Source organism: Lonchura striata, chromosome 13 (genome assembly GCF_050655825.1).
Source record: "Lonchura striata isolate lonStrDom1 chromosome 13, ASM5065582v1, whole genome shotgun sequence".
NCBI classification, from domain to species: domain Eukaryota; kingdom Metazoa; phylum Chordata; class Aves; order Passeriformes; family Estrildidae; genus Lonchura; species Lonchura striata.
In genome coordinates, this window is record NC_140715.1 from 4,410,521 (window position 1) to 4,432,591 (window position 22,071).

The following is a 22,071-nucleotide window of genomic DNA, read 5'->3' on the forward strand; positions in this document are numbered from 1 at the left end:
ACTGTAACTAATACACAGGAGGCCTCACACAGGAGCCCACTACATTGGCCCAGACTGTCAATTCCTGGCACAGTAAGAGAAAGGAAAAGCTTGGAAACACAAACCTGGGCCTCAGCTGACTGCTAGGACAAACAGAACTGGACACAATTCATTCATTCATTTTGAACTAGATCCCAGAGAACTCTAGCACCGGCTCTGTCTCTGGACAGACAGACTTCTGCTCTCTGTCCAAACATAACATGGAAGTAAATTTTGCATACAGACATCATTAGAATAGCGGTTGTGTGCACAGCTCCTCAGATCCCAGGCATCACAACTTACATTACTGGGTACCATCCAATTATTCCAACAAGTAGAAAATGCTATATATGCCATATATTTTTACCAGCTCTGTCAAAGACCCACACATCCATGTATCCCCTCAAAAGTGACATCACCTTTCCTCAGCACATGGACTCCTCACAAGATGAAAAGCAATATGGAACCCAAACTAGGCCATTTCAGTCCAAACCACAGCATTGAGCACCATAAGACTCTTCCTGGCTCATTTCAGAACACCACAAATAGCCCTGAGGATCAACAAAACCCGTGCCATGTCTCCACCAGGACCTACTCATACACCACTCACCCCCAAAACTTCCACCTAATCCTACACTGCTCCCATGCTTAGCACACATCTGCAGAATTTAGAGAGACTCTTCCAAGAGGAAAGTTGCTCAGACAGTATCTCCTTACTATGGATAATATTTGACTTCCCACCCTAGCCATGGGACAAGAAAAAGCATTTATTACAGAGATATTTTGAAGAAACATGTCGATTGAAGTCTCTCTCCTTACACCTATAAACATGAAAGAACCATTTTCAGATCATCAGAAGAAGGAGACAAAGTTAACACCAGCAGAATTGAAGAGCTCACAACTCTCTTCTCGGTTATGTAACTCAGAGTAGATAATAAACAACCTTGTTTAGAGGCACTGAATACACAGCTTGCACTTCCCATGTGGCATCTGTCACAAGTAGAAAATTAGGCATAGAAGTGACACAATTATGATGACATGCAAACACTATAGCAAAAAGTTCCCAGAGTTCTCCATGCAGCTGGAATACACATCTTCTAGACAATTAACTTAGGAAGAAGAACCCCACATTGCTTCATCCTAGAGATAGGAACTGGTCTGCGAATGGAGGAAAACATTCCCTTGAGTCTTTCAGCACACATTCACAGCACTCACATTTCCAACCCTTCACACCATCCCTGGTGTCCTTTCACCCACATATCTTTAAAACATGTGACTGCAGAGGCCCAGTTCCCCAGACCATCCTTCTTCCCACCACCAATTCCACACAGCTACCTGTACATCTCTGTGCTGTGGAAGCTGCATTTGCCTGTGGGCTGAAGTCCTGTGAAGAGACTTCATAGGTCTCAAATAAAAGTCAGGCCGTTATCCAAGGCACACTGAGTCAATGTGTTTCAGCCGAGGGGGAATTATGTCCACTTTCTACCTCCCACTGCACCTTGAATCTCTCCCTTCCCATCCAGGCAATTCTCTTGACATGCTAAATATTTTCTAGCCAAGGCTCATCCAACTCCATCTGATATGACTCTAGATTAAAAATAAGAAAAAAACAAAGCAATTCTGCCATTTCCTCCTCCACATGCAACACCTACAGGCTTTTCAAAAGAATCACGACATCAAGAGGATCCTTCATCTTCATAACAAGCAGAATTACATCATCAAGAACCACCTGTGGACCAGTCGAATCCTTTGCTGAGGACAAAGATCAAAGTATGCATGACACAAACACTTCCTGCTGACCTCCACTATGTATCATGGACAGTGATAAAGACTGAGAACAATGCACAGAGAGGTTCCACACAAAGCCATCAGCATCTTGTTCAAGACACATTCAACCTATAAAAAGACGTGTGCTCTTAGGAAGATATGTTAACCTCCTAAAAAGTTGTATTTCTTAATAACCTAATACATCTCTTCACCAGATCTAATGCAAGCAGCAACACAGATTCTACAGAGCATAGCTGATATAGGGGAACAACACCTGGAATCTGATCAACACACGAACCTCCGACTTAATGAGCACCCTGCCAGCAGCAGCCTTCTCCCTCCTTCCTTCTTCACCGACTGGAAGGATGAGGACCCACTCAATGTTCACATGACAACGGCAACGGATCAAGCATTCAGAACTTCACTGAAGGAAACTTTACTGTGCTTTTAAGTAAAATGCATGATGGAAGCCAAACAACAAGGCGCGGAAAGGGCAGGGGAGCACCAGTAGAAGAGTCGTGAAAAAAATCTGGACACAGAAACTCACCGAAGGAGGGGCGGGATCGGCGGGGAGGGCGCCGGCGGGATCCTGGTCCCCGAGCAGCGGCGCGGGCTCGTCGGGCGGCGGCCGGGCCGGGAGGGTGTCGCAGCAGCTGCCGGCCGAGAAGCGCAGCTGGCTCTTGCGCGAGTCGGCCGTGAGCGACACCTCGTGCGAGTAGGACTGGAGGAAGGCGCGCACGCCGTCGATGCCCACGAAGTGCGACACGGGCACGCCGCGCAGGGCGCCGCTGTCCGCCGGCAGCAGCTGCTGGCGGCGCCAGCGCCGCAGGCGCAGCGCCAGCAGCAGCAGCAGGAAGGCCACGAAGAGGCACGACACGGCGGCCACGGCCAGCACGAGCCAGCGCGTCAGGCTGGCGGCCGGCTCGCCCGGCGCCGCCGCCTCGTCGGCCGCGCTGCCCAGCTCGGCCAGCAGCTCGGCCACGCTCTCGGCCAGCACCACGCTCAGCGTGGCCGTGGCCGACAGCGCCGGCCGCCCGTGGTCCTTCACCAGCACCACCAGGCTGTGGCGCGCCGCGTCGCGGGCCAGCGGCGAGCGCGCCGTGCGCACCTCGCCGCTGTGCAGCCCCACGCGGAACAGCCCCGGCTCCGTGGCCTTGGCCAGCTCGTAGGACAGCCACGCGTTCTGCCCCGCGTCCGCGTCCACCGCCACCACCTTAGCCACCAGCGCGCCGGCCTCCGACCAGCGCGGCGCCAGCTCCACGCCCGACCACGCGGCGCCCGAGCCCAGAGCTGCCGCCGCCGGCGGGTACAGCACCTGCGGCGCGTTGTCGTTCTCGTCCACGATCTGCAGCCGCACCGACACGTTGCTGCCCAGCGCCGGCGCGCCGCCGTCCTCCGCACGCACCCACAGCTGCAGCTCGCGCAGCTGCTCGTAGTCGAAGGAGCGCAGCGCGTACAGCGCGCCCGTCTCCGCCTGCACCGACACGAACGACGACAGCGGCGCGCCCCGCACCCGCCCCTCCGCCAGCCGGTAGCGCACGCGCGCGTTCTGCCCCCAGTCCGCGTCCGTGGCGCGCACCCTCAGCACCAGCGCGCCCGCCGCGTTGTTCTCCGCCAGCCGCGCACTGTAGCGCTCCTCCGCGAACACCGGCGCGTTGTCGTTCACGTCCAGCACCCGCAGCGCCAGCACCGCGCTGCTCTGCAGCGCCGGCGACCCGCCGTCGGCCGCTCGCACCGTCACGTTGTACTCCGACACCTGCTCCCGGTCCAGCTCTCTCGCTGTCACCACACGGTAGTAGTCGTCAAAAGTTTTCTCTAGCCGGAAAGGGACGCCCCCATCAAGCGAACAGCGTAAAGCGCCATTCACCCCCGAGTCCCGGTCCTGCACGTGAAGTAGGGCTACCACCGTCCCCGACGGTGTGTCCTCGGAAATCTCACCGATTGCTGACCTCACCGAAATCTCGGGGGCGTTATCTTTTATGTCTGTGACAGTAATCGTGACTTTGGCAGTGTCGAAAAGGCTTCCCCCGTCCCGTGCCTGCAGCTCCAGGTCGTAGGATTTGCCTTCCTCGAAGTCCAGGCTCCGCAACACAGTAATAGCTCCCGTCTCTGAGTCCAGATGGAAGATATTCGATGCTACGTCTGACACTTTTTTCAACGAGTATTTCACATCACCATTCAGACCTTCATCGGCGTCACTGGCCATGACAGTGACGAGGACAGAGCCCACGGGCACGTCCTCGGGCACACGCACCGTGTACTCTGCCTGGCTGAACACGGGAGCGTTGTCGTTCGCGTCCAGCACCGTCACGCGGATCCGAGCCGTGCCCGTCCGTGCCGGATCACCGCCGTCCATCGCCCTCAGCACCAGCTCGTGAAACGCCGCCTCCTCCCGGTCCAGCGCCTTCGCCAGCACCAGCTCGGGACGCTGATCGCCGCCGGGGCCCGCCTGCACGGCCAGCGAGAAGTGCTCGTCGCCGCTCAGCTCGTAGCTCTGCAGGGAATTCCGGCCCGCATCCGGGTCGTGAGCCTCGGCCAGAGGAAATCGCGACCCCGGGGCTGTCATCTCGCTAATTCTCTCTTCCAGTTCTGCTTCCTTGAAGCTCGGCGCATTATCATTAATGTCCATGATTTCCACTTCTATTCGGTAAACCTGCATCTGCCCCTCCACTATCAGCTCACAGCGCAGCACGCATTTCTCCACCAGCCGGCACAGCTGCTCTCTGTCGATCCTCTCCGCCGTCACTAAATGTCCCGTCTTCCCGTGCACAGAGAAATACTGCGTCCTACCTTCGGAGACCACACAGACACCGCGAACGCTGAGCTCCTGCAGCCGCAGCCCCAGGTCCTTGGCCACGTCGCCCACGAACGAGCCCTTGGGCATCTCCTCGGGCACGGAGTAGCGCAGCTGCCCCCACGCCGCCTCCCACGCTGCCAGCAGCACGGCCCAGAGCAGAGCTCGCTGCCGCCGGCCCCAGCGCCTCCCCGCCCCGCACATCTCCAGAGCGGCTCCCCAGCACAGCCGTTCCACTCGCCGCTCCCGGGTGCTGTCGCCGGCCTTTCTGCCTCTCTGCAGAACGGCTCCGCACCGCGGGGACGCTCGCAGACTGCCCGCCGCCGAGCCTGATAGCGAGCGAGCGAGTGATCGAGCGGATCCGCAGCGGGCGGGGCTGCGGCGCTCCGAGCTCCTCTCGCTCCTCTCGGTCAGCAGCGGCGCCCGCAGCCTCCTCCCGGCACTGCAGGCACCGAGCGCTGCCGAGCTCTGCCCACGGACATCTCGCGTGGGCGGGACATAACCGCAAAGAAAACGTCGCTTTTCGTCCAGCGCGGACCTCCTGCTTCGGCTTTTGTCCAGCTGATCTCTGCTTCCATCCTCTACCCATGACGACGTGACAGAAGTAACACGCCTCCTGTGATTATGCTATTTCTCCCGCCCGGGAAATTTCTCTGTCATGATCGTATAACATAGATGAAACTGTCTGTGAGTATGACGTTTGGGGTATCATGAGATTTACTACATACGTCCAAATGCGCAAACTCCTCCACCAATTCTAGTTTTTATATGAGTCGTGCTTGACGAACAGTCTTTCAGCAGATCAAATAGTGTTAAAGAATAGGCAAACTTCTCATGAACAGTCACAATGTACACAAGGTTCACAATGTTCATGGAATGCAGCACTGCAGGGGAGGTCATTGCTATTTTGCACCGGCACATAAGACTCTATTCTGATGCAGTCTGTATTACTGCCCGTTCTCCCATCACAACTTTTTACTACAGTTTTACTCAATATATGCATGACAATGCTCACTCAGACCTAATACTCACTTAATACACAGAGCTTTTCTGAAATGCTAAATTAACGCGACTCATTAGAGCAAGCATTACTATGGTAGCCTTCCCTTAAAAGAAGGGGTTTGGAGTGGACCCCGATCAGAAGGTCCAAGCACCTAGCTCCGACAAAAAATTATTCAGAAGGAAAACTCTCCACAACAAGCCTGTCATGTACATCGCATTCTACACAATAAAGACTGCCTCCTTGGCTAGTAACACATAACAGTAAGGAAACCATATTTTGCCTAAGGAAAGTCTTTCAGATAAACCAAAATGTGTCATGAATCAGATGTGCTTCAGAACAGTTGAACGGTAAGAACCTCTCAGTGAGCCGAATAATCTTAAAGCAGATGAGGCAGCAACTGCCGGTTCGCAACACTTGATGCAAAAAAGAAACACGAGAAGCCATAATTTCACGGCATCATGGAATAAAATATAACCACTAACAGACGCAAAGAGGAAAAAAACGGCAAGAGCTCGCGGCCATCAGGAGGCCGTTATTTAAAGGCGAGGAAGGAAGGAATTTGCTTTACAGACCTGAGCTGAGTCCAGATCGGCCGATGGCTCTCCTGTTACGGCGGTACTGCTCAGGATCGGCTTCTCGCAGGAATCGCCGCCCAGAAGCTCCTCCGCCGACAGGACGGGCACCGGCGGAGGCGGCGGCGGCGGCCAAGCGGCCTCGGGCACGGCGCGGGCCGGCGCCGCCACGCACAGGTTGTAGGAGTAGGGCAAGGTGCCCTCGCAGAAGTCGGCCGGGAAGGCGGCGCCGGCCACCGAGAAGCGCTGCGCGCCCAGGCAGCGCAGCACGGCGGGCGGCCCGGCCCGGCGCAGCCGCGCCAGCACGGCCAGCGCCACGCTCAGCACCAAGAGCGCCGAGAGCAGCGCCAGCGCCAGCACCAGGTAGAACTGCAGCTCGGCCGCCGCCGCCGCCGCCTCGGCGCCCGCCGCCCGCTCGCTCAGCTCCGGCAGCGCCTCCTGCAAGCTCTCGGCCAGCACCACGTGCAGCGTGGCCGTGGCCGACAGCGCCGGCTGCCCGTGGTCCTTCACCACGGCCACCACTCGCTGCTTGGCCGCGTCCCGCTCGGACACGGCCCGCGCCGTGCGCACCTCGCCGCTGTGCAGCCCCACGCGGAACAGCGCCGGCTCCGACGCCTGCACCAGCTCGTACGACAGCCACGCGTTGCGCCCCGCGTCCGCGTCCACCGCCACCACCTTGGCCACCAGGTAGCCGGCCTCGGCTGAACGCGGCACCACCTCGAAAGGAGGCGGCGCCCCTGCCGCCGCCTCGCCCGCCGCCGCCGCCGCCGGCCACAGCACCCGGGGCGCGTTGTCGTTGCGGTCCAGCACGAAGACGCGCACCGTGGCCGTGGAGCTGCGCGCCGGCGAGCCGCCGTCCTGCGCCCGCACCGCCAGCGTGAACTCCCGGCACTGCTCGTAGTCCAAGGAGCGCTGCGCGTACAGCGCGCCGCTCCGCGCCTCCACCGACACGAGCGGCGCCGCGCCCGCCGCGCCCGCGCTGCCGCCCGCCAGCCAGTAGCTCACGCGCCCGTTGGCGCCCGCGTCCGCGTCCCGCGCCTGCACGCGCAGCACCAGCGCGCCCGCCGCGTTGTTCTCCGCCACGTACGCGCTGTACGCCGCCTCCTCGAACACCGGCGCGTTGTCGTTCACGTCCGACACCTCCAGCACCAGCTCCGTGCTGCTCCACAGCGCCGGCCTGCCCCGGTCCCGGGCCACCACCGTCACGCGGTGCTCGGACGCCTGCTCTCGGTCCAGCGCGCCCGCCGTCACCACCTTGTACGAGCCGCCCGACGACGCCACGATCGACAGCGGCGCCTCTCCCGACAGCTCGCACGACACCTGACCGTTCTCGCCGGAGTCTCTGTCCCGCACTTTCAGGAGGGCCACCACGGTGCCTGTCGGAGAATCCTCGGGCACCGGGCTTGAGAGCGACAGAATCGTGATTTCAGGCATGTTGTCGTTCTCATCCGTGATGTAGATCTGCACTTCGCAGTGACTGCTGAGCCCGCCGCCGTCTCTCCCCTCTACGCCGAACATATATTTATTCTTCTCCTCGAAATCGAGGAGACCCGCTGTTCTAATTTCCCCAGTCTCACTGTCGACAGTGAACAACGCCCTGACGGCTTCCGGGACGCTCCCAAAGGAGTAGGACACTCGCCCGTTGGAGCCTGCGTCAGCATCCGTCGCCCGTACCCGCAGCACCACTGTCTCCACTGGTAAATTCTCTGCAACTCGCGCCTCGTAGAGGCGTTTACTGAACACGGGCGGGTTGTCATTTGCATCTGTCACGTTGATGCGAACCTGGATAGTCCCGGACCTCGCAGGATCCCCACCATCCACTGCCGTTAGCACTAGCTCAAAGGCGCTTTGCACCTCACGGTCCAACCCTCTCTCCAGTATTAATTCTGGCTGCTTGTTTTCACCTGGCTTATCCTGCATAGACAGTGAGAACGATGGGTTGCTGGTGAGCTGGTAAGCCAGCAGTGAGTTGCTTCCTGCGTCCTCATCTCGGGCCATCTCCAGGGGAAAACGAGCACCAGGAGAGATCCATTCACCGATCTCGAGGTCCAAAACGGCCTTGGTGAAGGCGGGTGAATTGTCGTTCACGTCCTCGATCGTCACGTCGACGTGGAAAATGTTCAGCGGGTTGTTCACCAGCGCCTCGAAGCTGACAGAGCAGGTCGGTGACTCGCCGCAAATCTCCTCCCGGTCCAGCCTCTCGTTCACGTACAGGTTCCCGTTCTCCTCACTCACCGTGAAGTATTGCTTCTCCTCGCTCAGGCGCAGCTTGCGCGCCGGCAGCTCGTCCGCGCTGAGCCCCAGGTCCCGCGCCAGCGGCCCCACGAGCGAGCCTCTGCCCAGCTCCTCGGGGATGGCGTAGCGGAGCCGCTCGGCCGCCGCCCGGCCCCACACGCACAGCAGCACCGCGGCCAGCAGCGCTCGCCCGCCGCCCGGCCCGCGCCTCTGCCGCCGCCTCACCGCCATTCTCTGCCGCCGGCGCTCGCCGCGCTCCTGCCTCCCGCCGCTGCCCCGCTTCCCTTGCAGCCGCTCTCGCCACGCAGCGCAGGGGCCGCCGCAGCGCAGCCAGCCCGCTCGGGCCGCCTCTCCCCGCCTCTCGCCGCCGCCGCCGCTGCTGCCGGTGGCGGTGCCGCTGCCGCTGCGGCCGGCGCCGGGCGAGCGAGCAGCCTGCGGGGGCAGGACGCTGCGGCGGCGGCGGCGGCGGCTCCAGCGCCGCTCGGCGGCGGCCAACAGCGGCACCCGGAGGCGCCGCCGCGCCACTGCAGCCGCCGGACGGCCGCGCTCAAGGGGGCCCGGCTTGGGCGGGGCTCGGCGGCGGCACCGGGCCCGGGCTCCGCCGCCACCGCCGACAGACAGCGCTGAAGCTCTTCCTTAATTCGACACCAAGGCCTTTCTATCTCAGATGTGATCTCGGGTGATTTTAGGGCATTCTTTTGAGTCACCTTCAACAGTCAGAAGCAAATATTCATGGCAGGGCAGTAAAGAATGGAATTCAGCTCCTCTTAATATAATCGCAGCACATTTACACCAGCAATAAATTATAATATGGGAAAGACTTCAAGAGCATTTTCATATTTTTCTTAAATTCTGTTTTCATTGCCAGGGTTAAATTAGTTTCAGCTACAGACCAGCCTAAAGCAATGTAAGCAACCCCGATGCCAAAATAGGAGAAAGACATTTACTTTTTTGTTTCGGACTCATCAAAGTTGCTTCATCTGAGTTCTTTCATTCATCCATATCTGAGCAGCTGACAATGGAAAATGCAGAGCAACTCTCAGTCCTTCATCGAGCCAATGTTTTCACTTTCCATTTGAAATTTTTATTAATGGTAATTTAATCCAAAACTCTGCCATGAGCAGGAAAAATTTCAGATAGTCTTCAATGTTGGAGGCAAATCCAAAACTTCTGTGGGATATATCTTCCATTTCCATACAACCCACACTGAAAAGATTTCTCCTAATCAAAACCTCCCTTCTTTTCGTTAAAAACAAAAGTCTACTGAATTATGGCCGCTGGCCCTCATAAAAAAACCTCACCAAATCTTTCCTATAAGTTTATTCACATATTGAAAGAGTGAAAGGCTTTCAAAAGTCTACAGAGAGCGATCATTTCTCTATGCTTAAAAACCTCACCTCCTTCAGTCCTTCTCCATTGCAGAAATATTCAAACACTAAGGCCACTTCCATGATCCTTCTAGGGACTCTAACATGTCCCTTTGGGATATCAGCCCAAGATCTGCATGCAGTCTATGCTCTCACAAAGTGAGTTTAGAGGGGGCAAGGACCACCCTCAACCTGCTGGACAGAGTATTTATCATGCAGTGCAGGACACCATTTGAGAAGCAGGTGCCCATTGGCAGCTCACATCCCATCTTATCAACCACCAATGACCCAAAGTGCTTCTCTGCAAAGCTCTTCCATGTCCCTGACCCTCTCTTCAAACTGGGGATTGCCCCACCACAGCTGCAGGACCTTGCACTTTGTTCCACTTCATGATGGTTGCAAGGGGCCTCTTCTCCAGCCTATCCCTCAGTGGCAGCTCTGCCCTCCCGGAATCAGCTCCAATTGGTGCCAGCTGCACATGGGCTGAAGGTGCACTCAATGCACTGTCCATGAAGGCATGAACAGAACTGGGTCCAGTCAGGACCCTTCAGGGACAGCACAAGTCACTGCTTTCCACCGGGACATTGAGCCACTGTCTGTGACTCTTTGGAGGTGACTCTCCAGCCTGTTCCTCAGCCCTTTCACAGCCTCCAGGTGATTGCCCAGCATGTTCCTGTGGGTGATGGCCTGGGGGACACTGCACACGTTCTCCCACTGGCCCCTGGTATGCTCATGGAAGTCTTGGCTGGGCTGGGTGGCCACTCTGCACTTTTACAGCTGCAGCCGACATGCTTCTGCATTTTACAACACAGACAAAGTGTTCCTGGGTGAGCACAGCAGGAGTGCTCATGAAACCCTTCCTCTGTACAGCTGGAAACATCACAGGTGTGTGTGGGAACTGCAGCTGCACTCGGGCAGCTGGGACAGAGGAGACCTTCCACATAAGGTCAGACACGCTGAGCACAAGCTCATGACAACAAACACCGCAAGAGTTACAAACATATGGAAATGTACAGATGCAAGAACATTTTGTAGGCCTCCCTTGCTCTACAGAAGCAACTCAAATCTCACAGCACTCCATCAGGCACAGGCTGGTGTTAGCTATGACGTGTGACAAGCAAGGGAATGACCGAGTTCTTCTCCAGCCTCACACACTGAGCTCCCCTGTCTGCTTTGTCTTCCACGCCATGCCACTGGAAGGTTTTGCTTGTGCCCATCTCCTCATGAGTCAAATCGATCAGGAGATGATAATGCACTTCAGCCACACCCACAAGGGAGGTACAATTGTCTGCTCACCACCATTATGATCAGGAACTGAATGATTCTAGAGCACAGGAATGATAAACAACCACACTAAAAGATCAGCAGTCACCAATGGAGAATGGCTCATCAAACCATTGGCTTCAAGGTAATCTCCTCCCCATCTTTATCACATTCTGTGTTCCACAGAGATGCAACATCTACTAAAGTCATATTTACATCTATTTCTTCCAATAAGAACAGAACACAAAGTCTCTCTCATATCTCATGACTTCTACTGGGACAAGAGCATGGGACACTATCACACCATATATTACTCATAAAAGATAGCTTCTTGATAATTCAAAATATAACATCACACTGAATAAATCAAAGAAAAACAAAATTGAAATAAAAAACCCACAGAAAAACCCAAAATATTAATCAGATAAGGTGAGGAAGCGATAGAAGAGAACAAGTAGCCAAAGATACCCACAGTGAAGTCTTCTAGACTTTCCTAGCAGGCCCTAAAACTCATCCCTGAGGGCACCTGGAAGTCACTCTGGTCTCAAATTGCAACTTTGACTCTAAAGACTCACACAGAACAGCAGGATAGGGGGGTTCATTTGAAGAATCTGTCCTCAGGTCATCAAATTTTTCTACTGCATGCCCTGCTCACCTTGCACAGTTAGGAAACCATCATTTCAAACAGCTTCTCATCAGCCTCTTTCTCAAGGTAAATCTGCTGACAAATTACAACAGATTCTCTTATTCCTTCTGCCTCCTATTCCCCACACACCGTTCAGTCTTCAGTGGCTGAATTAAGGATGTGCTGAAATACATCAGTCACTGTTTCATATTTAAAAGTACTGACCAGAATTGTGAAAATGAGCTGCAACCTTCCTAGAAACAAAGGCCTGAAAGAAAGGGAAATTACAACTCTGAGGAAACTCTATATCAAATTATGGCATTGAGCTACAGACAGATAATGGAGGTTTCACACAGAATTCATTGGCAGTTCTAGACAAGAATTAAGGTTCTACAGGAGCAGTTACCATGGAAAGTGTTATTGTTGGAGGACTGTCATTGTCTTTCATGACAGAGAAACCAGGAGCAGAACAGCAATGGCACTGCCTTTGGCACCAAGCATGAAATCAAATCATTTCCCAACCAAACCCACACTGAGTCATTGATTTTCCTGGCACAGAACTGAGCTCTCACTCTCCTCATGCTGCATTCACAGCCTTTAGTTCCAACATCAACATATATCAACATTTTGGTTCCATGTTGGTGACAGAGAAAACCAGCACCTTGGGGAAACATCCATTTATGAAGTTGTGTTTCTTGAATGAAATATTCAAGGTCAGGCTGGGTGGGGCTCTGAGCAACCTGCCCTGCTGGAAGATGTCCCTGCCCATGGCAGAGGAGGCTGAACCAGAGAATCATTAAGGACCTTTGCAACACAAATCATTCTCTTGTTCTCTGTTTTTAGGATTATCTGCATACTTGTACAGCTGCATGGGATGGATCAGAGATACTCTCCATGCTGGATAATTTTATGTTTTGGAGTTTGCAGGATTGCCAGGCACAATGAGCATCAGCTTTACTCCTTGACCAAAGTACAAACAAAAAAACAAGTAACCCAAACCAAACCAAACAGACTAAAAATCTTCATGAACCCAGCCAGGAATGGGAAACACCAGAAGAGAATCAATCATGGCCTCACATTGCAGATTGGGTCATTTGCAGTCCCTACACAACACAGCAAACTGGACTGTAACTAATACACAGGAGGCCTCACACAGGAGCCCACTACATTGGCCCAGACTGTCAATTCCTGGCACAGTAAGAGAAAGGAAAAGCTTGGAAACACAAACCTGGGCCTCAGCTGACTGCTAGGACAAACAGAACTGGACACAATTCATTCATTCATTTTGAACTAGATCCCAGAGAACTCTAGCACCGGCTCTGTCTCTGGACAGACAGACTTCTGCTCTCTGTCCAAACATAACATGGAAGTAAATTTTGCATACAGACATCATTAGAATAGCGGTTGTGTGCACAGCTCCTCAGATCCCAGGCATCACAACTTACATTACTGGGTACCATCCAATTATTCCAACAAGTAGAAAATGCTATATATGCCATATATTTTTACCAGCTCTGTCAAAGACCCACACATCCATGTATCCCCTCAAAAGTGACATCACCTTTCCTCAGCACATGGACTCCTCACAAGATGAAAAGCAATATGGAACCCAAACTAGGCCATTTCAGTCCAAACCACAGCATTGAGCACCATAAGACTCTTCCTGGCTCATTTCAGAACACCACAAATAGCCCTGAGGATCAACAAAACCCGTGCCATGTCTCCACCAGGACCTACTCATACACCACTCACCCCCAAAACTTCCACCTAATCCTACACTGCTCCCATGCTTAGCACACATCTGCAGAATTTAGAGAGACTCTTCCAAGAGGAAAGTTGCTCAGACAGTATCTCCTTACTATGGATAATATTTGACTTCCCACCCTAGCCATGGGACAAGAAAAAGCATTTATTACAGAGATATTTTGAAGAAACATGTCGATTGAAGTCTCTCTCCTTACACCTATAAACATGAAAGAACCATTTTCAGATCATCAGAAGAAGGAGACAAAGTTAACACCAGCAGAATTGAAGAGCTCACAACTCTCTTCTCGGTTATGTAACTCAGAGTAGATAATAAACAACCTTGTTTAGAGGCACTGAATACACAGCTTGCACTTCCCATGTGGCATCTGTCACAAGTAGAAAATTAGGCATAGAAGTGACACAATTATGATGACATGCAAACACTATAGCAAAAAGTTCCCAGAGTTCTCCATGCAGCTGGAATACACATCTTCTAGACAATTAACTTAGGAAGAAGAACCCCACATTGCTTCATCCTAGAGATAGGAACTGGTCTGCGAATGGAGGAAAACATTCCCTTGAGTCTTTCAGCACACATTCACAGCACTCACATTTCCAACCCTTCACACCATCCCTGGTGTCCTTTCACCCACATATCTTTAAAACATGTGACTGCAGAGGCCCAGTTCCCCAGACCATCCTTCTTCCCACCACCAATTCCACACAGCTACCTGTACATCTCTGTGCTGTGGAAGCTGCATTTGCCTGTGGGCTGAAGTCCTGTGAAGAGACTTCATAGGTCTCAAATAAAAGTCAGGCCGTTATCCAAGGCACACTGAGTCAATGTGTTTCAGCCGAGGGGGAATTATGTCCACTTTCTACCTCCCACTGCACCTTGAATCTCTCCCTTCCCATCCAGGCAATTCTCTTGACATGCTAAATATTTTCTAGCCAAGGCTCATCCAACTCCATCTGATATGACTCTAGATTAAAAATAAGAAAAAAACAAAGCAATTCTGCCATTTCCTCCTCCACATGCAACACCTACAGGCTTTTCAAAAGAATCACGACATCAAGAGGATCCTTCATCTTCATAACAAGCAGAATTACATCATCAAGAACCACCTGTGGACCAGTCGAATCCTTTGCTGAGGACAAAGATCAAAGTATGCATGACACAAACACTTCCTGCTGACCTCCACTATGTATCATGGACAGTGATAAAGACTGAGAACAATGCACAGAGAGGTTCCACACAAAGCCATCAGCATCTTGTTCAAGACACATTCAACCTATAAAAAGACGTGTGCTCTTAGGAAGATATGTTAACCTCCTAAAAAGTTGTATTTCTTAATAACCTAATACATCTCTTCACCAGATCTAATGCAAGCAGCAACACAGATTCTACAGAGCATAGCTGATATAGGGGAACAACACCTGGAATCTGATCAACACACGAACCTCCGACTTAATGAGCACCCTGCCAGCAGCAGCCTTCTCCCTCCTTCCTTCTTCACCGACTGGAAGGATGAGGACCCACTCAATGTTCACATGACAACGGCAACGGATCAAGCATTCAGAACTTCACTGAAGGAAACTTTACTGTGCTTTTAAGTAAAATGCATGATGGAAGCCAAACAACAAGGCGCGGAAAGGGCAGGGGAGCACCAGTAGAAGAGTCGTGAAAAAAATCTGGACACAGAAACTCACCGAAGGAGGGGCGGGATCGGCGGGGAGGGCGCCGGCGGGATCCTGGTCCCCGAGCAGCGGCGCGGGCTCGTCGGGCGGCGGCCGGGCCGGGAGGGTGTCGCAGCAGCTGCCGGCCGAGAAGCGCAGCTGGCTCTTGCGCGAGTCGGCCGTGAGCGACACCTCGTGCGAGTAGGACTGGAGGAAGGCGCGCACGCCGTCGATGCCCACGAAGTGCGACACGGGCACGCCGCGCAGGGCGCCGCTGTCCGCCGGCAGCAGCTGCTGGCGGCGCCAGCGCCGCAGGCGCAGCGCCAGCAGCAGCAGCAGGAAGGCCACGAAGAGGCACGACACGGCGGCCACGGCCAGCACGAGCCAGCGCGTCAGGCTGGCGGCCGGCTCGCCCGGCGCCGCCGCCTCGTCGGCCGCGCTGCCCAGCTCGGCCAGCAGCTCGGCCACGCTCTCGGCCAGCACCACGCTCAGCGTGGCCGTGGCCGACAGCGCCGGCCGCCCGTGGTCCTTCACCAGCACCACCAGGCTGTGGCGCGCCGCGTCGCGGGCCAGCGGCGAGCGCGCCGTGCGCACCTCGCCGCTGTGCAGCCCCACGCGGAACAGCCCCGGCTCCGTGGCCTTGGCCAGCTCGTAGGACAGCCACGCGTTCTGCCCCGCGTCCGCGTCCACCGCCACCACCTTAGCCACCAGCGCGCCGGCCTCCGACCAGCGCGGCGCCAGCTCCACGCCCGACCACGCGGCGCCCGAGCCCAGAGCTGCCGCCGCCGGCGGGTACAGCACCTGCGGCGCGTTGTCGTTCTCGTCCACGATCTGCAGCCGCACCGACACGTTGCTGCCCAGCGCCGGCGCGCCGCCGTCCTCCGCACGCACCCACAGCTGCAGCTCGCGCAGCTGCTCGTAGTCGAAGGAGCGCAGCGCGTACAGCGCGCCCGTCTCCGCCTGCACCGACACGAACGACGACAGCGGCGCGCCCCGCACCCGCCCCTCCGCCAGCCGGTAGCGCACGCGCGCGTTCTGCCCCCAGTCCGCGTCCGTGGCGCGCACCCTCAGCACCAGCGCGCCCGCCGCGTTGTTCTCCGCCAGCCGCGCACTGTAGCGCTCCTCCGCGAACACCGGCGCGTTGTCGTTCACGTCCAGCACCCGCAGCGCCAGCACCGCGCTGCTCTGCAGCGCCGGCGACCCGCCGTCGGCCGCTCGCACCGTCACGTTGTACTCCGACACCTGCTCCCGGTCCAGCTCTCTCGCTGTCACCACACGGTAGTAGTCGTCAAAAGTTTTCTCTAGCCGGAAAGGGACGCCCCCATCAAGCGAACAGCGTAAAGCGCCATTCACCCCCGAGTCCCGGTCCTGCACGTGAAGTAGGGCTACCACCGTCCCCGACGGTGTGTCCTCGGAAATCTCACCGATTGCTGACCTCACCGAAATCTCGGGGGCGTTATCTTTTATGTCTGTGACAGTAATCGTGACTTTGGCAGTGTCGAAAAGGCTTCCCCCGTCCCGTGCCTGCAGCTCCAGGTCGTAGGATTTGCCTTCCTCGAAGTCCAGGCTCCGCAACACAGTAATAGCTCCCGTCTCTGAGTCCAGATGGAAGATATTCGATGCTACGTCTGACACTTTTTTCAACGAGTATTTCACATCACCATTCAGACCTTCATCGGCGTCACTGGCCATGACAGTGACGAGGACAGAGCCCACGGGCACGTCCTCGGGCACACGCACCGTGTACTCTGCCTGGCTGAACACGGGAGCGTTGTCGTTCGCGTCCAGCACCGTCACGCGGATCCGAGCCGTGCCCGTCCGTGCCGGATCACCGCCGTCCATCGCCCTCAGCACCAGCTCGTGAAACGCCGCCTCCTCCCGGTCCAGCGCCTTCGCCAGCACCAGCTCGGGACGCTGATCGCCGCCGGGGCCCGCCTGCACGGCCAGCGAGAAGTGCTCGTCGCCGCTCAGCTCGTAGCTCTGCAGGGAATTCCGGCCCGCATCCGGGTCGTGAGCCTCGGCCAGAGGAAATCGCGACCCCGGGGCTGTCATCTCGCTAATTCTCTCTTCCAGTTCTGCTTCCTTGAAGCTCGGCGCATTATCATTAATGTCCATGATTTCCACTTCTATTCGGTAAACCTGCATCTGCCCCTCCACTATCAGCTCACAGCGCAGCACGCATTTCTCCACCAGCCGGCACAGCTGCTCTCTGTCGATCCTCTCCGCCGTCACTAAATGTCCCGTCTTCCCGTGCACAGAGAAATACTGCGTCCTACCTTCGGAGACCACACAGACACCGCGAACGCTGAGCTCCTGCAGCCGCAGCCCCAGGTCCTTGGCCACGTCGCCCACGAACGAGCCCTTGGGCATCTCCTCGGGCACGGAGTAGCGCAGCTGCCCCCACGCCGCCTCCCACGCTGCCAGCAGCACGGCCCAGAGCAGAGCTCGCTGCCGCCGGCCCCAGCGCCTCCCCGCCCCGCACATCTCCAGAGCGGCTCCCCAGCACAGCCGTTCCACTCGCCGCTCCCGGGTGCTGTCGCCGGCCTTTCTGCCTCTCTGCAGAACGGCTCCGCACCGCGGGGACGCTCGCAGACTGCCCGCCGCCGAGCCTGATAGCGAGCGAGCGAGTGATCGAGCGGATCCGCAGCGGGCGGGGCTGCGGCGCTCCGAGCTCCTCTCGCTCCTCTCGGTCAGCAGCGGCGCCCGCAGCCTCCTCCCGGCACTGCAGGCACCGAGCGCTGCCGAGCTCTGCCCACGGACATCTCGCGTGGGCGGGACATAACCGCAAAGAAAACGTCGCTTTTCGTCCAGCGCGGACCTCCTGCTTCGGCTTTTGTCCAGCTGATCTCTGCTTCCATCCTCTACCCATGACGACGTGACAGAAGTAACACGCCTCCTGTGATTATGCTATTTCTCCCGCCCGGGAAATTTCTCTGTCATGATCGTATAACATAGATGAAACTGTCTGTGAGTATGACGTTTGGGGTATCATGAGATTTACTACATACGTCCAAATGCGCAAACTCCTCCACCAATTCTAGTTTTTATATGAGTCGTGCTTGACGAACAGTCTTTCAGCAGATCAAATAGTGTTAAAGAATAGGCAAACTTCTCATGAACAGTCACAATGTACACAAGGTTCACAATGTTCATGGAATGCAGCACTGCAGGGGAGGTCATTGCTATTTTGCACCGGCACATAAGACTCTATTCTGATGCAGTCTGTATTACTGCCCGTTCTCCCATCACAACTTTTTACTACAGTTTTACTCAATATATGCATGACAATGCTCACTCAGACCTAATACTCACTTAATACACAGAGCTTTTCTGAAATGCTAAATTAACGCGACTCATTAGAGCAAGCATTACTATGGTAGCCTTCCCTTAAAAGAAGGGGTTTGGAGTGGACCCCGATCAGAAGGTCCAAGCACCTAGCTCCGACAAAAAATTATTCAGAAGGAAAACTCTCCACAACAAGCCTGTCATGTACATCGCATTCTACACAATAAAGACTGCCTCCTTGGCTAGTAACACATAACAGTAAGGAAACCATATTTTGCCTAAGGAAAGTCTTTCAGATAAACCAAAATGTGTCATGAATCAGATGTGCTTCAGAACAGTTGAACGGTAAGAACCTCTCAGTGAGCCGAATAATCTTAAAGCAGATGAGGCAGCAACTGCCGGTTCGCAACACTTGATGCAAAAAAGAAACACGAGAAGCCATAATTTCACGGCATCATGGAATAAAATATAACCACTAACAGACGCAAAGAGGAAAAAAACGGCAAGAGCTCGCGGCCATCAGGAGGCCGTTATTTAAAGGCGAGGAAGGAAGGAATTTGCTTTACAGACCTGAGCTGAGTCCAGATCGGCCGATGGCTCTCCTGTTACGGCGGTACTGCTCAGGATCGGCTTCTCGCAGGAATCGCCGCCCAGAAGCTCCTCCGCCGACAGGACGGGCACCGGCGGAGGCGGCGGCGGCCAAGCGGCCTCGGGCACGGCGCGGGCCGGCGCCGCCACGCACAGGTTGTAGGAGTAGGGCAAGGTGCCCTCGCAGAAGTCGGCCGGGAAGGCGGCGCCGGCCACCGAGAAGCGCTGCGCGCCCAGGCAGCGCAGCACGGCGGGCGGCCCGGCCCGGCGCAGCCGCGCCAGCACGGCCAGCGCCACGCTCAGCACCAAGAGCGCCGAGAGCAGCGCCAGCGCCAGCACCAGGTAGAACTGCAGCTCGGCCGCCGCCGCCGCCGCCTCGGCGCCCGCCGCCCGCTCGCTCAGCTCCGGCAGCGCCTCCTGCAAGCTCTCGGCCAGCACCACGTGCAGCGTGGCCGTGGCCGACAGCGCCGGCTGCCCGTGGTCCTTCACCACGGCCACCACTCGCTGCTTGGCCGCGTCCCGCTCGGACACGGCCCGCGCCGTGCGCACCTCGCCGCTGTGCAGCCCCACGCGGAACAGCGCCGGCTCCGACGCCTGCACCAGCTCGTAGGACAGCCACGCGTTGCGCCCCGCGTCCGCGTCCACCGCCACCACCTTGGCCACCAGGTAGCCGGCCTCGGCTGAACGCGGCACCACCTCGAAAGGAGGCGGCGCCCCTGCCGCCGCCTCGCCCGCCGCCGCCGCCGGCCACAGCACCCGGGGCGCGTTGTCGTTGCGGTCCAGCACGAAGATGCGCACCGTGGCCGTGGAGCTGCGCGCCGGCGAGCCGCCGTCCTGCGCCCGCACCGCCAGCGTGAACTCGCGGCACTGCTCGTAGTCCAAGGAGCGCTGCGCGTACAGCGCGCCGCTCCGCGCCTCCACCGACACGAGCGGCGCCGCGCCCGCCGCGCCCGCGCTGCCGCCCGCCAGCCAGTAGCTCACGCGCCCGTTGGCGCCCGCGTCCGCGTCCCGCGCCTGCACGCGCAGCACCAGCGCACCCGCCGCGTTGTTCTCCGCCACGTACGCGCTGTACGCCGCCTCCTCGAACACCGGCGCGTTGTCGTTCACGTCCGACACCTCCAGCACCAGCTCCGTGCTGCTCCACAGCGCCGGCCTGCCCCGGTCCCGGGCCACCACCGTCACGCGGTGCTCGGACGCCTGCTCTCGGTCCAGCGCGCCCGCCGTCACCACCTTGTACGAGCCGCCCGACGACGCCACGATCGACAGCGGCGCCTCTCCCGACAGCTCGCACGACACCTGACCATTCTCGCCTGAGTCCCTGTCGCGTACTTTCAGAAGGGCTACTACAGTGCCAGTCGGCGCGTCCTCGGGCACGGGATTCGACAGCGAGAGTATCGTGACTTCAGGGGCGTTGTCGTTCTCGTCCGTGATATCTATTTGAACCTTGCAGTGAGCCGTTAACCCACCTCCGTCCATCGCTTCCAGACCAAAGATGTATTTATTCTTCTCCTCGAAATCGAGGGGACCCACCGTCCTGACCTCGCCACTGTTGCTGTCCACAGTGAACAAAGAACGGATGCTGTCTGGAACGTTGCTGAATGAGTAAGAGACTCGCCCATTGGAGCCCGCGTCCCCATCTGTCGCCCATACTCGCATCACCAGAGACCCCACTGATAGATTCTCCGCTACTCTCGCCTCATAGAGGCTTTTGCTGAACACGGGTGGGTTGTCGTTGGCGTCGGTAACATTTACGTGAACCTCGACAGTCCCAGACCTTGCGGGCTCCCCGCTATCCACTGCTGTCAGCACCAGTTCAATGGCGCTCTGCTTCTCCCGGTCCAATGTTTTCTCCAGCACTAATTCCGGCTGCTTGCTTCCTTCAGGGCTCTCCTTCATGGCCAGGGAGAAGAAAGGGTTGCTGGCGAGCTGGTAAGTCAGCAGTGAGTTGCTTCCTGCGTCCTCATCCCGGGCCATCTCCAGCGGAACCCGAGCACCAGGAGGGATTAATTCACCGATCTCGAGGTACAAAACGGCCTTGCTGAAGGTCGGGGAATTGTCATTCACGTCCTCGATCGCCACCTCAACTTGGAAAATGTTCAGCGGGATGTGCACCAGCACCTCGAAGCTGACGGAGCAGGTCGCCGACTCGCCGCACATCTCTTCCCGGTCCAGCCTCTCGTTCACGTACAGGTTCCCGTTCTCCTCACTCACCGTGAAGTATTGCTTCTCCTCGCTCAGGCGCAGCTTGCGCGCCGGCAGCTCGTCCGCGCTGAGCCCCAGGTCCCGCGCCAGCGGCCCCACGAGCGAGCCTCTGCCCAGCTCCTCGGGGATGGCGTAGCGGAGCCGCTCGGCCGCCGCCCGGCCCCACACGCACAGCAGCACCGCGGCCAGCAGCGCTCGCCCGCCGCCCGGCCCGCGCCTCTGCCGCCGCCTCACCGCCATTCTCTGCCGCCGGCGCTCGCCGCGCTCCTGCCTCCCGCCGCTGCCCCGCTTCCCTTGCAGCCGCTCTCGCCACGCAGCGCAGGGGCCGCCGCAGCGCAGCCAGCCCGCTCGGGCCGCCTCTCCCCGCCTCTCGCCGCCGCCGCCGCTGCTGCCGGTGGCGGTGCCGCTGCCGCTGCGGCCGGCGCCGGGCGAGCGAGCAGCCTGCGGGGGCAGGACGCTGCGGCGGCGGCGGCGGCGGCTCCAGCGCCGCTCGGCGGCGGCCAACAGCGGCACCCGGAGGCGCCGCCGCGCCACTGCAGCCGCCGGACGGCCGCGCTCAAGGGGGCCCGGCTTGGGCGGGGCCCGGCGGCGGCACCGGGCCCGGGCTCCGCCGCCACCGCCACAGACAGCGCTGAAGCTCTTCCTTAATTCGACACCAAGGCCTACTATCAGAGATGTGTTGCCGGGTGATTTTAGAGCATTTTCTCGAGTCACCTTCAACAGTAAGAAGCAAATATTCATGGCAGGGCAGTAAAGAATGGAATTGAGCTCCTCTTAATAAAATCACAGCCCATTTACACCAGCAATAAATTATAATATGGGAAAGACTTCAAGAGCATTTTCATATTTTTCTTAAATTCTGTTTTCATTGCCAGGGTTAAATTAGTTTCAGCTACAGACCAGCCTAAAGCAATGTAAGCAACCCCGAT

The 22,071-nt window shown here is 57.0% G+C and overlaps 1 protein-coding gene and 2 pseudogenes across 15 annotated transcripts in view; all 3 read right to left on the reverse strand.

Moving 5' to 3' along the window:
• Positions 1–22,071, reverse strand: part of LOC110481538 (protocadherin gamma-C5) — a 216,632-nt gene that overhangs the window by 88,204 nt on the left and 106,357 nt on the right. The window contains exon 1 of one of the 15 annotated variants that reach the window (XM_085591114.1): positions 6,155–8,779. The exons of 13 other annotated variants lie outside the window; for them this stretch is intronic. In XM_085591114.1, the coding sequence (XP_085447240.1) occupies positions 6,155–8,620 (2,466 nt within the window). In that variant the 5' untranslated portion in view covers positions 8,621–8,779. Of the gene's footprint in view, positions 1–2,332; positions 4,909–6,154; positions 8,780–22,071 lie in introns of those variants that run through there. One more of the 15 variants, XM_085591123.1, reaches the window with a different exon arrangement.
• LOC146766122 (protocadherin gamma-A10 pseudogene) lies at positions 8,995–17,560 on the reverse strand (annotated as a pseudogene).
• LOC146766123 (protocadherin gamma-B1 pseudogene) lies at positions 18,886–21,538 on the reverse strand (annotated as a pseudogene).